We start from the raw sequence: 16,331 nt of genomic DNA on the forward strand, positions 1-16,331 counted from the left end.
GCAGTTCCTTAGGTCTGGTTTAAGCTTTATATCTTTTCTGGGCAAGAGCACAAGACTGGAAAGAAGCATGAAAATGGCATTCTGTTTTTGGAGAGAGGAGAGGACATTTTGGAGAAATCAGCTGCACAGTATTGGTGAGCTTGAGATGCAGGACAGAGGGCAGATTTAAATGAAGTTCTAGTCTGGTGTTGCTGTAGTTAAGAGGAAAGCACACGAGCACAAAAAGTTTACTTGTTGCTTGCTTTAAGAATGGAGGATAGTATTGGCAACTGAGTGCATTATTGGCTTTGACTGCTACAATATGATCAGTAAAACAGACCAGCAGCTGTTTGGGCTAAAGTCTGCATTTGCTTAAATGATGTAAATTTTCCACCTCTTCCACCTTTCTGTGCTCAGGTGAAGACAAGTGGAAGCAAACTTCCATTAGACTTCATCTAATGGGTGGTGATATCGTTGAGAGGACTGTAAAAGGTATTACTTGTCTATGCAAGTTAGGAGACTGTCATGCAGTTTTAATAAGACAGAGCTATAGAAATGCTGTGAAAATGCGAGAGAGAATATCTCCTACTTTTTTTACAGAAGTCAAATGGTTACAGGCTTAGGCCCCAGGGGCATTTATCTGACCGCTAAAACACTGTATGGCATTGTAAACATGTTGAATTTTGTGTTAAAGACTGTCAAAACATATGCATTCAATTCCTATTTTATACTTCCACAGTATAAAATCCAATGAAATTTGGCATTTTTTAGTTGCTTTAATTTCATTACAATGGTAAGCACCCAGTTGTGGCCTATAGCCACCACTGTTTTTTCAGTGTTAAGGATTCAGGAAAATCTCAGGTGGCATCATTGCCTCAGAGCTGTCTGCAGAATAGTTGAACTGTGGCCCAACGGTGACTTTTACTGCATTGGAAAACAAACCAATTTTTCAAAACTTGAATTTATTGTTATGGCAGTGTTGTGTGAATTGTAATTTAGGTTAATGTTTGTGTCTGGTGCCGTAATTAGGACAGCAATCTAGTTATTCAATGAGGGGAAATATTTCTAGCAATAAACTTGATGCGCTGGGCAATGTTGTACCTGACATTACAATTTTTGTGGTTCATCTCAGTATGGCAGAATTCCTGTCATACCAACATAATTTGGACTTTGTAGTATCTAGTACAGCAACAGACGATACTGGTATCGGTATTTGATATTTTAATACGTCTTTGTATCTTCCTTAAAGCTTGTATTAATATATCCATTTTGTGTCAAAAATATATGTTTGTGTATCCATTTCATTCTGTCTTCACTCATAGGTTCTGGTTCACCAAACAATTCTGATGATGATCAAAAAGTGAATAATTTTATAGAAAAGGGTACAGTATTTTTCTTTTTTATAGTCTTACTTTTTCTTCAGTTCATCCTTTGATACACTTAGATTGATCTTTTTTATTAAAATATTATTTACAGTGAAGACCAAAAGCAGAAAGTTTTCCAAGATGGTAGCCAATGACATAGGTAGGAACTAGAAAAATTCTGCTCTTTTCCTAATCCAGTGCCTTATCCTATGCACCACTAACCCAGCAGCAAAAAAAAAAAAAAATTCAAATTTTAATGCATTAAATTATTAATTTTTCATTCTTTATGCTAATTGGTGATTCTATGGGCTGCTTCTGTACTAAATACACTGGGCACAATGATTTTTAAAAAAATCAAAGATATTGTGGTTCTCTGATCTTACAATTGCACTTCTCTATTTTCTGGATGGGTGAAATTCTAATCCGTACTAAGAGTTCAGTCTATGCAAGTCACAACATTATTCCACTACTTTTGCAAAGGTACACTTCCTTTGAGAAAACGTGGCTGATTTAATTTCTTTTTATGTTCTGCATTTGTAGCCATATGGTCAAATTTCCATATGACTATGGCCAAGATAGAAGTAGTATTGTGTTTTCATTTGATCATCTGGAGAACTTGGTCATGTATGTGTGTGTGTATATATATATATAAGTAGACTCCATTACTGGTCCAGAACAATATTTACTTCTCTGCGTCCAACAGTGACACAAAACCCTACCACCTCCAGACCTGTGTCTTAATGATATGGCAACAAAATTGCCTTGGAATATGTTGTATGCAGGTAGATTGAACCCTTTTATGATTGGAATGGAAATTAACTCTGCTTCTGACAATTGGGTCATTAAATAAATGAAGGCAAGAGGGTGTATGATTTAATTTTGGGAAAGGGACTCTTCCTTAACTGGGATGTGGTTATTTTCATTTCAGAGTCACTGTGTTAATGGTTCATTTTGTTTTTGTTTAGTACATGAATATACCATTGCAGGAGGATTTTATTTTATCTCTTTAGTTAGATCAAAAGGTTGAAACTACTTCAGATAGTAAGAGTGTTTGCTAAACTGCTATTCCATAAGTCACATTGAACTATAGGTTAAAACTAGGGAGGAGGAGATTTCTTTTCCTGTAGCCTCCCTTTCACTTGCTGTTTGGCAATTTAACTTTTCATCACAATTCAGTAATTGATAAGAAGAATCCAAATTCAGTGAGATAAATAGGAGAATGATGAGGTCGTCTTTGGAATCTGAGGTATAGAATGACAAAGAGCAAGAATATGCCCTTTGCTCAGTACTGTGTTGAGACCTCCTTGCTGTGATAATATAAATGCTAGGGAAGGTGAGCTCTGAAACAGTGAAAGCCTGAGTATAATTTCAGAAAGCAATCAAAGGCTGTCAATAATGTGTTATGTCAGTTCATCTGTCATTAAAATGTATGTATATAATTTACATGCGTACTGTTTAATATGTTCTCCTGAAGGAAATTCAGGTTAAGTAGAGACTTATGTTCTTTTAATAAGAAAAACAACAGTTCTTTTTGGCGTGTTATAACAATTCCTGGTGATGTAGTATTTCCCTTTTGTTCCAAAGCAGTCTTTTCTGAACTTAAGACAGCCTATCTTGTGCAAAAAACAGTATGTTTGAGTATGACTTGCTTATTTTTTCACTTTTTTTCAAAGAGTGATGTTAAAGTGTTAATAAAACATGCTAATGACAATTCTATAGAACTGTCGACATCTGTTTCAGCTTCAAGCCTTTCAGCTGAAAGTATTGTGAATGTTTTTCACAACCAAAATGCAAAACATTTATTTACAAGTAATGCATTCTTCAGGATGTAAGTTAAACACAGAGTTAATTGAGACAATAATGCATTTTATGTGTCATTTGTGTGTGTCTTCCAGTCAGCCCATACTGTGATTTGTGTAACTTGCACAGTTCATTGGAACTTTAAAGAAACTCAGTTATTTCGTCTCCATTCTCTTAGAGTTTTGAGTGGTTTGATGCTGTGAAGGGAATGGTTTTTTTCACTGAGGTGTTTTCTGTACCTGATCTCGCATGTTTACTATGCATGGCTCTTTCTGAACTTACATTCAAAGCTCTTCCACATAAGTAAAACATCTCTTCTTTGGTCTTAATAGTTGCATGTTTTTGCATTTCATTGTTTTAAACTGAATTGCCAACTAAATGTGTAAATGAGTTTTGTAAAATGTGTCACTTACTGTCATTAACTTTGCCATTTTGTATGAAAGAAATTGTTTACCATCAGCTGTGTTCACATGGAAGAATTTGATGTATGTAGCATGGTTGTAGCTCTTCACACTGACTTATAGTGCAATCAGTTCAAGTTCCTTCCATCCTTTGTCAATGTCTGGAATATAATCTGTCAAATAGATTGCGAAGCAGAACAAGAATTCTTTACATTGATAATTTAGTTTGCTCTTAATTAATATCACTCCTGTGGTTTTTGTCCTATGGGAACAGTGAGTTAGTGGGTACTGCTGGCAAAGTGAGAAGTAATTTGATTTCAGTGATAGGGCTGTAAGGTAGTAATACACATGCATTTAAAAATAGAAAGCCATTGTCAATTTCATCACTTTATTGAAATTTGTTTAGAGACATCTTCATTTCTACAGATTTGTCATTGTTGACAGTATCAGACAGCATCATTCTTGCTTCATTAAGGATCAAAAGCCACCTAAGAGTGCAACAATAGCATAAATTAAAAAAAAATTAAATTTATAAATAATATATAATTTATAAGTAATATCAGTAGACTGATCTAAGCAGAGTAGCTTTAATTGCAAATTTCTATTTTCCCTGCTGTTAGATTTTTTTCAAACAATGCTGAAGTCATTCACTGTTAATGCTGTTTTCATGGAATCAAAGCTTAGGATCCTCATAAGAAGTTCTCATTTTCCCTAATGCCAGAGTAAGACTTTTTTCCGAGATGTTCTTAATAATCTGATCTAATTTTGGATATATCAAGTACATCTTTTCATACATTCTCTTGTAAAATGGTTTTATTGTTCTTATATCAAACTTAGAGATATCAGCATTGATAATCTGTGTCTGCATTGTATTGTCACCACTGAAATATTTATTTCTTTAAGCATCTTGAAATTGGTAATGTGATTTTTTTCACTTTTGTGTAGCTGTCAAATAGAGAATAATTTTGGTACTTTGTTATGTCTGACAAATTCTAAGCTGCTTAGTTGTTTCTCATGAAATGTTAAATGAAATAGCCTTTATGTAAAGTGTTAATTCTTGTCTGTCAAAACAGCAAGATGCTTGTCTCCTTTATAGTCTTTAGAATATTTTTTTAAAGGGTTTAGACTGTTTCCCTAAATGGGGAACATATAAGAAATCACTCTTTAGCTATCAAACTGATATGCTAGACATTGTAAAGCATCAGCTCAGGATAAGCCACTGCAAACGAAATGTAACTCTTACTTTTAAGCCACAGCTTCCTATTGATAGTTCAGTCATGTCTCAGCCTTCAGATTTTCTTCATTGAATGGTTGAGTCTGCTATGCTGAAACATAACATGCTATGCCAAGGTAACCTTTCATATTTTACTGCCTGCCCCCTCAAACCTGGCCTAAGAGAAATCTCCAAGAATCCTGAAGGTTATTTTTCGGGCAGTTCTCTAATATCATACTTTTATATCATTTAATTATATTTATATTAACAATAAAAGGTGTGTGTGTGCCTGTGTATGACTCTAGGTTTTCTGATTTAGGGGAGTATTAAGCATAGGTCTAAACACAGGCAAAACAGTCACTGTTGCCTTGAGCAGCAGTGTGCCGGAAGGAGCTCCCCAGTCTGTCCCATTGTCTCACACCAGCTGAAGAAGGGTAGTCTTGGCTGTAAGTGCTGCAGCAACCAACACCACCACCAAGAGAGGTATTAAACTCTGATATGACAGCTACTAGTTGAGGTCAACCATACCCAGCAGGAGCAGTCACCATTGCCTTTGCCCTGTTGTACAACTGGAGTAAAAAGCCTGACATAGAGTGCTGTCTCTGTAGATCTCCATCCTGTCTTTTCCATTTCTCTGATGTGTATCTTTTGTGTTGTAGTAGTTGTATAGCATGTTGCTGGCTTTCATCTGAGACATAGAAAAACAGAATTTTCCAAAACTATTGCAAACCATAAGCCAGATATGAATACAAGCGGGATTTTTTTATACTAAGTAATGTTAGTTAAAAAAGGCTTAGCTGGCAAAATATTCCTATTTTCTTACTGTGTCTTTAGGCACTTTTTCATCTGAACACAAGATGGCACTGCTGCTATTTAAATAGGTTCTTATTTCCTATTTACATTTGAATTGTTGAGGTTTTTGACACATTAATGCAAGTTTTGAAAGTTATTATTTTGGATAGCACATTCATTCCCGATTTCTAGCAATGACATCCTTTTCAACAATTTGTGTCCTCTTGTCCTGTTAATGAGACATAGTTCTGTCTTTATAGAAAATGATGTCTGACAAATTTGTTTTACCTTATCAGCATAGTTCACACAGCTGGCCTTTCACTAAGGAGCCAAAAGCTAAAACTGTGGATTGATTACTAGAATCCAACACACATGCCTGTACTTGTTATAAACTGCAGTATTACTGGTTTCCTAGTATCTTTTTTTTTTTCTCTAAGTTGTTAAAACTGTGCATCAAACATTTCTGTTTGAAAAACCAAAATTGATGGCTCTGGTCTTCAAAGTGACTAACTAAACTAAGCCTTGCTGGTATTCACATGTGGTAAAAGCTGTGAAAAACCAAAACCAACACATTCTTTTCTGTGTGCATAGTTCAGCTCTTGGTCAGTATTTCAGCTCTTATGATTTACATGTCTAACACAGAAAACAAATCTTATGAGGAACACTCATCTTGTAATTCACAGTTCGAAATCTCTTTCATGATCTCTTTTCAAGCTGATGTAAGCTCAAGCTGAGAGCAGAAAGACGGGTTCCTGGTTGCTACTGCTGTTTTGTACCATGGTTTCTGTGTGTATAGCTGTGCTCTGATCTGAAACAGGAGTTGATCTTGGAAATGTCCCTTGGCAGAACTTCATTTCACTGACTTCTGGCCTCACCATGAAGCTAGGCAGATGCCAGTGCAAGGATGAGGGTAGTGGGACTGCCTGTTTCAGTTTCAGCCTGCACTAAAATGAGTCAAAGGGACTAGCGTATCAGTCTGACACTAAGTAATTTAAGTTCAATTTAAATAGGACATACTTTGTACCATTGACACATGAAGGAAATTAGAAGATTATTTCTGGAGTCCTATTCTCAAATTTTTATAATGTATGACAGGAATAAAACTGTTCAAGTATTCAGATAACTAGCATTTGCAATATTGATGAGCATGATTAATGATACAATGAAGTATTTCACTTTTTGAAAGAGTGGAAGTAACTTTAAATCACATGCCGTTCTTCAGGATATGTAGATAATGGGATGATCTCTGTTAAAACGGTAATTTGAATGAGTTAACTCCATTTTTAGCTGAGAAGCAGCAAGATTCAGGCTGCTTTAGGACTGAAATCCATTACAGGCTACTCTAGAATTACGAGGCTATTCTCAACATCTACTTTAGGTAGAGAAGTATTACCCTTATAAGATAGTGAAGAATTAAACGATATATCAAAATTCAATCATGTGTCTGGGAATTAAATTCAGAGTCTAGCTCTTGTCTAATTGTTAAACTACATCAAAATTACTACTTCTCCAGTAATTGCTGAAAGAAAGGTGGAAGAGGGTTGTATGGCTACTAGTTTGCTAGTGACTTTTATTATAGCAGCATTTGTTAGTACCACAATTTAAATGGACTGCAAGATTTCTGTTCCTGTTAAGAGATTTTTCCAGGTCAGGAATGAGTTAAAGTGCTATTTCTTATTGTGGCAATATTATCAAAATTATACTATCTTTTGTTTGACAGTGTTCCAAGCATTTGTATGCTTCTGCTTTTATAATTATTCTATGTAATGTCTTCATTCTTCTAAAGTTATGGACTGCATCTCAGATTACTAGTTTTTTTACATGTATGCATTAGTGTTTTAGCATAATTGAAAGTTCATCTTTAAGTACCTCAGGTTTGATCAGAAAGTAGGGCAGAAGAAGAGGGGATGTGATGTGAACTTCGTGTAAACCTTAGTGCACATTCTTGCAGTAGCCAAGAGTCTGTGTTCTGTTCTCTCACCTGAGGAGATAAAACTTGAAGTTGAGCCAAAGCAAAATTCATCCAACCCATCAAGTTCTGCCAGAGGAGAAATGAGGCTTGGCAAAAGTAATAAAATACTGTATTTGGGGATTTTGTTATCTTCCATGTTTTACTCTGCACCTTTCCCTTGTGGAAGTGGGACTTTGCTTTAGTAGAAATCCTGTTAAATACTGCAATTAATGTAAAAAGCAATTATATATTAAATATTGGGAAAGAGGCAAATAAAGGCCAGCAGAATCATGTCTATTCTTTTTAAAAAAAAGATATACTTCACTTTTCAGCAAAGATGTCCAGGAAGCTAAGTTTGCCAACTGAGTTAAAGCCTGATTTAGGTAAGTTTACATAGTTGGTTTTATTTTTCTAAAACTGTTTTACGGAACGCAATGCATGTTAGAGTCCTACGTTATATAAACTGTTGTGACTTCCTTGCATTTATCTGAAGTGTAAAACTAAAATTTGAATTCCGCTCTTTCTGGGGAATCTCAGGCACAAAACGTTATTGCTGTCATTTGCAGGTAAGCCTGCAAATCTTGTACGTGGCTTACGCACTTTCATCAAAATTTTTAAGCATCTGCCACTCACTGTATCAGTAGTGCTGTGATAGCAAAAGCATGAATAAGGAGATAATGTAAGGAAAACTGCTGCCTATTTAGGAGCATTAGGACCACATTTTAAATTGAAAAATGAAATATCTTAAGAATAACAGCAGATGTTGAGGTCCACTCAACATATAATTGGACATAGTTTTACAAATGTTAATTGTCTTGTGACCACTCTCTCTAAATGAAAATTATATATAGCTGTTTGGATGGATGACCAGTCTGAGAATTTCATTGTTCTTGAAAAAGCACAGTACCTTTTCATGTCAGAAGCAGTTCATATGTGAAGTCTGTAGTACTAAAGGTCACTATATTGCATAACTAAAACAGCATACAAATGAGTAGATTTATTAATTTTAGTACTCTGTCATCAAAAGTTGACTGCCAGCTTGTAGATGAGTTCCAGCTCCCCTGCCTTGTTCTTTAAAGATGATGGAAGACAGCTGTAGACCTACAGCAGTAGACGTAGCCTGAATGTGGAAGCTGTCTTCTGCCTGCCACAGCTCGCTCCCCTCTTGCAGCAGAATTGCTACAACAGCCCCAGCAGAAGACAGGCCAGAATCAGACTGGCAGCTGCAGAACTATGTGTTTGACAACTGCTATCAGCAAGGAAAGAGTCCATGGCACTGGGATGTCCTGAAACTGAGCAGGACCACCCTGACTTACAATTACAGCTTGCTCCACTCAAAGAAATGTGAAGTTGGAAAGAACCCTCAGAGATCCTTTAATCCATTGCTATGGCAAGGATCCAGATGTCTGACAATTTAACCTCTCATCTGTTCATGAGCCTCCAATAAATAAGTTTTTAGAAAAATCCCAGACAGAAAGTTCCAACATCTTATAGTCAGACAAATTTTCTGTAATTTAATCAATCTTCCCTCCTTCCACGTTAACTTTTTCTCATGCTTTCCACAATGAACAGGGATAACAAGGGCTCCTTATCTCTATTAGCCGTGTTTTATGCTGTTGAAAGCTGTCATTGTATCTCTAACCTCCGTTTTTGCAGATAACCTTTTTACGAAATTAAGTTCCTTCTCTTTTCTTAGGTTATGTTGTCTAAATCTAGGATGGTTTCTCTTAATCTCCTCTTGGGATTCTTCCTGATCTCTATAAAACTCTCATGCCCAGAACTAGAAGGATTTAACTGTGGCCTCGTTGGCAAGAAAGAGCATAAAAATTTGATTTGTCTTTTAAATCTGTGTCTGTTCTTCTTTACTATGTTTTCTAATGGTTTAGGGATGACTTTGGTTTAGTGTGAATTTTACCATACTGTACAAACTGGAATACATTCATACTTGAATATTACACAGTTCATTCCAATTCTGATGTTTTTTTACTCCCAGTTCTTTGATAGCAATAATTACTTAGAAATGCCCTTTTTTAAATAAAGACTGGAAAAAAGAGAATGCTGAAATTCTTTCAGCATTTTCTAGTTCATTTAATATTTGCTGTTCTTCCTACTGAAATAATGGAGTTTTCTTGTGATCTTACTTCCACTATACTTGTAAAATAGTTTGTACTTTCTGAATTGTAATAGCCTTTGAGTGGTGTTTCTTGATTTTGCACACATGTGGATATCTACACTTAGATGGCTCATTCTGTTCTCTGTAAAATTCTTCTAGTTCTTTGGGTCTGTAAGTAACTTAGGCAATTATAATTATTTCTTTTTATTTTACTTCTATTTGTTCTCCTGGTGGGATAGCTTTTCCATAGTGTTCTTCAGAGATTATGAGCTTGCTTGTAATTTTTTTGTCATGGATGTGGCCATACCTGCTGGCTCTAGGAGGCAGCTGAAATACCTTTCTCCCAAGTTCATTATCTCTATTTTCTTTCCTCTTCCATGGCTTCTTGAAACCTACTTTTGTAGTCTTGTTCTTACAAGTTACTCTTCTGTCTTTAGATATCTTTTCCTCCCTAAGCAGCCAAAACAAAATCTAAAGTATGTGCTTCTGTATTTATCTTTCACTTTCCAAAACAGAAGTTATCTTGAACATACTCTAGTCTGCATTACACCATTGCTTTTCAGTGTTGTAATCTAGATGATTAAGGTACCATCGCCACCAGGTCCTTGCTCAAAAGAGCTGTACCCTTTCCATCCTTCTCATAGTGGTGTGTGGTGGGTCATCACACTGTTGTTCCTTCCTCTGAAACCGATCAGTTACAAACCATAGATTCTTCCTTGACTTCAGGATAAATAAGATGCATTAAATCAGTTAAACTCTTTACTGCCAGACCTCTCTTCTGAACAAGTTGTCTGCTCTCCACAATCCATATTGGCTGGCAAGTTAATTTTTATGGGGTTTTCTCTGTCTATTCTAATGCTTCTGGAATTTGTACATATGCTCCTCAAATAGTCAACCTGATGCAACTCAACAAATGCACATTTAATTTTATGCGTGCTGCAATTAAGGTATGATTATATTCAGACTGATTTATCCATGTAAGAGTTGAAAAAGCATTGTTGGCAAATATTCAAGCCTGAAGAAGCAAGCATCTTAAGAGGCTGTGGTCATTAGAAGAATTATAAGAACAAATAATAGTTTTCGTTGTTTTACTCTAGATTTTATTATTTTTTTTAATGTGTAAACTTAAGATGTCAAGATATCTGAGTGGTTGACCTAGTTTCTTTCTCTAATCCATGTTTTACACTTGACTTAATTTAAAATTTGGCAGGACAATAATTTTTCTATCCTTGTTGGAATGAGACAAGTATCTCCTGAGAGGATGCACTGTTTGTGTTGTGTAGATGTCTGTATTTAGTCAGTTGAAATCTAGTTTGTATGTTTGTCAAATGCATGTTAGATGTTCTTTGTAGAAAGTTTTTGCAATAACTTAATGAAACTATCATAGTGAAACTTCCAGAAAGTATGTGGTTAAAATTTTGTTCTTTAGCTCTTAATCCTGCTTTAAAGATGCCTAACATATATATACCCAACACAAAGATTCAAAACAATAACTTAAGTTTTTAAAAATTATAAATATTGCATGAAACTTTTACTAGCAAGTGTTGTCTTGTGCTGAAGCTTTGGAATGATGAGTTAAGTAAAGCACTAATTGGTGAATGCACAGATAAATTCAGACATGCTGATATGTTAAGAATCACCACGTGTACAAACAGCACACCGTTAGAATGGAGCAGCATGTTTACTGGTTTGAGCTTTTTTAATATTAGAATTCATTCTCTGTTACAAGAACCTCATTTACTAAGCAGTGAGCAAGACATCCTGTAAAGTTTTAGTGCTGTTTCCTGCCCTACAGTACAGTATTCAAAATGGAAGTCTTTGGCTCTGCGTACCAGTGCCAGGTGGTGTCTGGTAGCATTTGATGTTTCTTTCACTAAAAGTTTGTGTGTGAGTAAATAGCCTGTTAGATGTTCTCCATACAGTTTCCTCAAATGGGACAATATTATGGTGAGTCATTACAGTTATGTGTTATCACGCTGTCTGGATTTCACTGCAGTTTTTAAACTAAAATAGTTGCATCTTCATAAGATTATTAAACTGTGTTCCATGGAAGCCAGTGTTTTTTAATCTGATAAATGAACTAATTGGCTGAGTTCTGAAATATAATTTTTTTTAAAAGGAGGGGTCCTGTTTGATGGTAATGTTATTCTCTGTCCCAAGAAGACAGAAATATGCATAACAATTGTTTGTGACAATTACCGAACAGCAACCTCTGCAAAAATAGATTGGGTGCTTTGTTCAGAATACAGTGTTGAAAACTGGGCTGAAAGAAAATATGACTCAGAATAAAAGAGTAATCATCAGTAGAATGATAGTATAAACTTCACGCTAAAGAACAAAAAAGAAAATCTGAGTTCTCTCAATGCCTGCATTTTGCCATTCTTTTCATTAATACTGATTTATTTTCAGATGTCAAAGACAACTCTTTCAGTCGATCCCGGAGTTCTAGTGTAACTAGCATTGATAAAGAGTCCCGTGAGGCCATTTCAGCTCTTCATTTTTGTGAGACTTTCACAAGAAAGGCCGATACATCACCTTCCCCATGCCTGTGGGTTGGGACCACGCTGGGTACAGTGCTTGTCATTGTACTGAACTTACCCCCAGGAGGAGAGCAAAGACTTCTTCAGCCAGTAATTGTTTCTCCTAGTGGTACGTACAAAGCAGATGGGCCAAAGAATACTTTCATAAAGTAGTGGTGGTGGTCTTTTCCTAAAAAGAAACTTTTCCTCAGTCATGGGCTAATTGAAAGTTAAATGGTTTAGCTTCATTGGTTTAGCTACTAAGGTTAACAATATAGATTAGTTATTACCAGAGTTTTTAAGTTGCAAAGTTGAAAATATGGTCACATTTAATATAAAAATACCACTAATATATACTTACTGAGAAAAACATGTTTTCTAGCCTTTAATGTAGTACATGGCAATTGTTAAACAGAAATAGCAGAACATGTGAGTACTTCAAATGCTCCATTTATTTTTATTTTTTTTAACTCTTGAGGTTGAAAACTTTCAGTTTTCCTGCATCATAAAAACGGAATACAAATTAGTGATAAAATATTCCTTTGGATTGCTGTGAGAGGTCTTGTATCTTGTTTTTCTGATACACAGCAACTGCTTTTGTTGTAATTATGTATTAATGGTTTGCTGACTGTGCTGTTAGGCATATACTTAGCTTCCCTGCTACCACTGTCTCATGCAGAACATTTAGCTGTGTTCCGCTTTGCTCGCACAGATGGTATCAGGACATACAAATTACTGTGCTATTTGATTGAAATAGGGATTAGGAATAGTGTGACCTCTAGACCATGTTTGATTTGTTCTCATCAAGTATGGTATTGGCCGCAGCATTTGGATTTGGTAACATTTGATCATAAAGGCAAGGCTGCAGGCTGGACACTGTTTTATCACTGGATCTGCAGCATGAACCCCAGAAGATGCTGCCATATCTATGATATTTTTTTTTTGTATGTGTACTTAGCAAATGTTCATGCTTTTACTTGCATGTGAATAAATGAAAGTAAAATAAGAAATGTATTAGCTTAAGATCTGGCCTGCAGAGACAGTGATTTAAACAGTGGGGAGGGAAAACCTTCCCTCTTTCATTTTATGCTAGAGAGGAGTGGATTCAAGCATGAACAGCAGCAGAAAAAAACCCTCATGTTGTGTGTGTCTGAACCTGTCTGTATTGAAGAAAAAGGAAGCACTTGCCTTTGACTAAGCATTTATTGTTGATATTAAGCACAGTGTCTACTCCTTAGGAGAGAATTGTATTTGTGATGCTGAGCTTGAATACAAATGTGCATTACAGCTTGGCTTTCTTAATAAATGTATACGTTTCCTTTGAAGTTAATGGAGGAGTATGCATACACTTAACCCTTGAAAACGGGTTTAACATTTTCTTGAATATGTATGTGCTTTTGCACTGCTTCATTGGGTTTTAGATAAACATCCAAAGGTTTTGGTATGTCTGTTCTGCTACAGAGCTTGCCTAGGTTTTTGTTTTCCTTTTGTTTTGTTAGCTTCTTAAAGGTATATTTTGTAGCTTGAAAGACAATTGAGAAGAGCTGTCTTAGAAATGTGCTCAACTTCTTTATCCTAGGAACTATCCTGAGGCTAAAAGGGGCAATCTTGAGAATGGCTTTTCTGGATACCACAGGATCTCTGGTCCCACCAGCACATGAACCATGGAGAGAACACAATGTTCCTGATGATAAAGATGAGAAAGATAAATCGAAGAAGCGACGACCTGTCTCAGTATCCCCCTCTTCCTCTCAGGAAATCAGTGAAAACCAATATGCAGTGATATGTTCAGAAAAGCAAGCAAAAGTTATCTCACTGCCATCCCAGAACTGTATTTATAAGCAAAACATAACAGAGACTTCTTTTGTTCTTCGTGGAGACATAGTGTCATTGAGTAACAGTATCTGCCTTGCATGTTTCTGTGCCAATGGACATATTATGACTTTTAGGTAAGACCTGTTTGATAGTAACTTAGATATAAAAAAGAACAAATAGTCTTCTACTAGATAAGAAGTTTCCTTTTCCATAAGAATATGAATTAAAATCTGCATTCACTTAGTGTTGATGAACTTCTAACACATGGGCCTGGATAATTTTGATTATTCATACCTATTAGTTATGCCTTCAACACATGAAAAAGTTTACAAGTTTAGCTCAAGCTACCCTGATTCAACAAATAGTTCCAAATGTGTGATGTAGGTCCTTGAGTGGATGAAGATTCTCAAATGTGAATTTATTCTCTGATGGAGAAAATTGCCGTGAGTCATACCTTCACTTGGTACCTGACCACACTCTGCCTATTTTTGTGCAGCTATTTGCATCACACTCATGCCTCTAGCTTATTTTATTGTTAGAGAGCTTGATTGTGTCTTAAAGGCCTTAAACTCAGGCTATAAGGACAAGATTAATTAATAGCATTTGTTTTATAGAAATAAACCTCATACTTTAGATCACTTCAGTTACGATTTTAAATATGTATAAAGGTAATGTTTGATTGTACTTAAATGTCACTTATGTAACTTTAACATGTCCTTTTTCTTTAATATTTCCAAATGCTATTATTCTGAATAGCAATGTGTATATATCTATACACTTGCACCTACATTTTAGTCCTCGCTAATGTTAAGATGAATATGGAACATGGCATTATACAATTATGCCAATAAAACTCCTAAAAGGTCGTTTTTAAGGTTGTGAAAACAAGCTCTCAGCTTGGGAAATACTGTAAAAAAAGATGCTTCTTCAGGAAGCTCTTAGGAATAAACCTAAAGCTGATCTGATGCATGCTACAATTAAAAATGTTTTGATTGGTAAATCTATTAACTCTATTGATCTATATCCCAATGTATTTTCTAAACATGTCTAGAAAATGCTGCTCACCTTGCAGGGCAAACGTGCTTTTTATCCCTAGTGAAAATTGAACTTAATGTTCAGATACCATATATTCAAACAAATCCTGTTTTCCACAGGATTCATTTTGTTTTCTAAAGAACTTTGCATAGAGGTAGGTGCTAAATTATAAATATTTAATTGTTACATTGTGTAGGGAAGTTGAACTCCCGAGTATTAACTCCATAAGCATGCATTGCTGCTGGGAAGTGGATTTAATGTGCTGGTTTTGTAAAGTGAGAGCATTTTATCATACCCAAGATGCCCAATACTTATCTACTGATATAAATTTAGATAGGACTTACAATTCTGTTAAATTTGAAAATGCTGTCATGGATGTCATGCTTATCCTATCTGAGCTAATGTTTTTGTGTTTTGTGTTGAAGCTCCAAGGATGTTTTATGCTTCCATCGGTCTGAAGCAAAGCACTTCCCTGTTACTAACTCACTCTTATGAATATTCTTATTTTAGATACATGCATGGCAAAAGTGTCATTTCTGGGTGATGTGCTTACAAGATAATATTGCTTTTTATTTCTTAGCTGTAGAACTTGCCTCCACAGTCATGTTACCTGTTCTCCTTCCTTTTGTTTGTTGTAGATTAAATCTGCTAAGATACAAGTCACAATCTGTAAAATGCAAACTTAATTTTTTGAAATTTTGGTATCATACCAGGGGAAAAAAACAAAACAAAAACACTAAAAAGCCAACACTTACTGTTGCAATTACTACATCTTTCTGTTTCGTTGCTTTCGGCTTTACTTTGCCCTTTTACTGCTTTTTTTAGCTTCTAGAAATAACTTACGTAGATGATAGCTGCAGCAGAAGCTACTTAATGTATTGTCAGTAGATTTGCAGTTAACATCTTGTGTAAATTATATTTTTACAAAAATTTCACAGGGGATGTTTTTGAGACTGGGTGTTTTGGGTTCTCTATCACGACATCAGGTGTTCAGTCATTTCTTGCATTTATTATTACTTTGAGGGAGAGGAATGTTTGGTAGCAAGAGCGTTGTTACAGCCTGAGTGCATCTGTTCTTCAGTAGCTTGATGCAGTAGGTACTGCAGATACATGTGCAGAATCAGAAAATACAAGGTAAGCAAACTTTGCTGTAAGAGGACTTCCTCTTAAATATGCAATCAGACAGAGAAGGTGGACATAATTCATAAGACTGTTCTTTGAGGCTACTGAATTCTGTTTTCCTTAGAAAGCACGTGTGTATTTCCAGGTGGTCTTGAGGAAAGATCTTTTAGTCTTGCATTTTTAGTCAAGGAGAAATTCTTTACCTGAGAGAAGAGGTTGGGTGTTTA

The 16,331-nt window shown here is 35.6% G+C and overlaps 1 protein-coding gene across 10 annotated transcripts in view; it reads left to right on the forward strand.

Annotated features, from left to right (window-relative positions):
* The window catches only part of STXBP5 (syntaxin binding protein 5 (tomosyn)), a 107,336-nt gene that overhangs the window by 81,452 nt on the left and 9,553 nt on the right, over positions 1-16,331 (forward strand). For 3 of the 10 annotated variants that reach the window (XR_001413025.1, XM_014950893.1, XM_014950894.1), the window contains exons 20-24: positions 1,302-1,361; positions 1,456-1,503; positions 7,833-7,883; positions 12,023-12,262; positions 13,712-14,081. Coding sequence is in view for 9 of the 10 variants with exons in the window: in XM_014950893.1 (XP_014806379.1) it covers positions 1,302-1,361; positions 1,456-1,503; positions 7,833-7,883; positions 12,023-12,262; positions 13,712-14,081 (769 nt within the window). In the remaining variant the exon portion in view is untranslated. The remainder of the gene's footprint in view (positions 1-1,301; positions 1,362-1,455; positions 1,504-7,832; positions 7,884-12,022; positions 12,263-13,711; positions 14,082-16,331) is intronic. The other 7 variants (XM_014950897.1, XM_014950898.1, XM_014950901.1 and 4 more) reach the window with 5 other exon arrangements.

The sequence above is a fragment of the Calidris pugnax genome, unplaced genomic scaffold (assembly GCF_001431845.1).
Source record: "Calidris pugnax isolate Ruff unplaced genomic scaffold, ASM143184v1 scaffold24, whole genome shotgun sequence".
Lineage (NCBI taxonomy): Eukaryota > Metazoa > Chordata > Aves > Charadriiformes > Scolopacidae > Calidris > Calidris pugnax.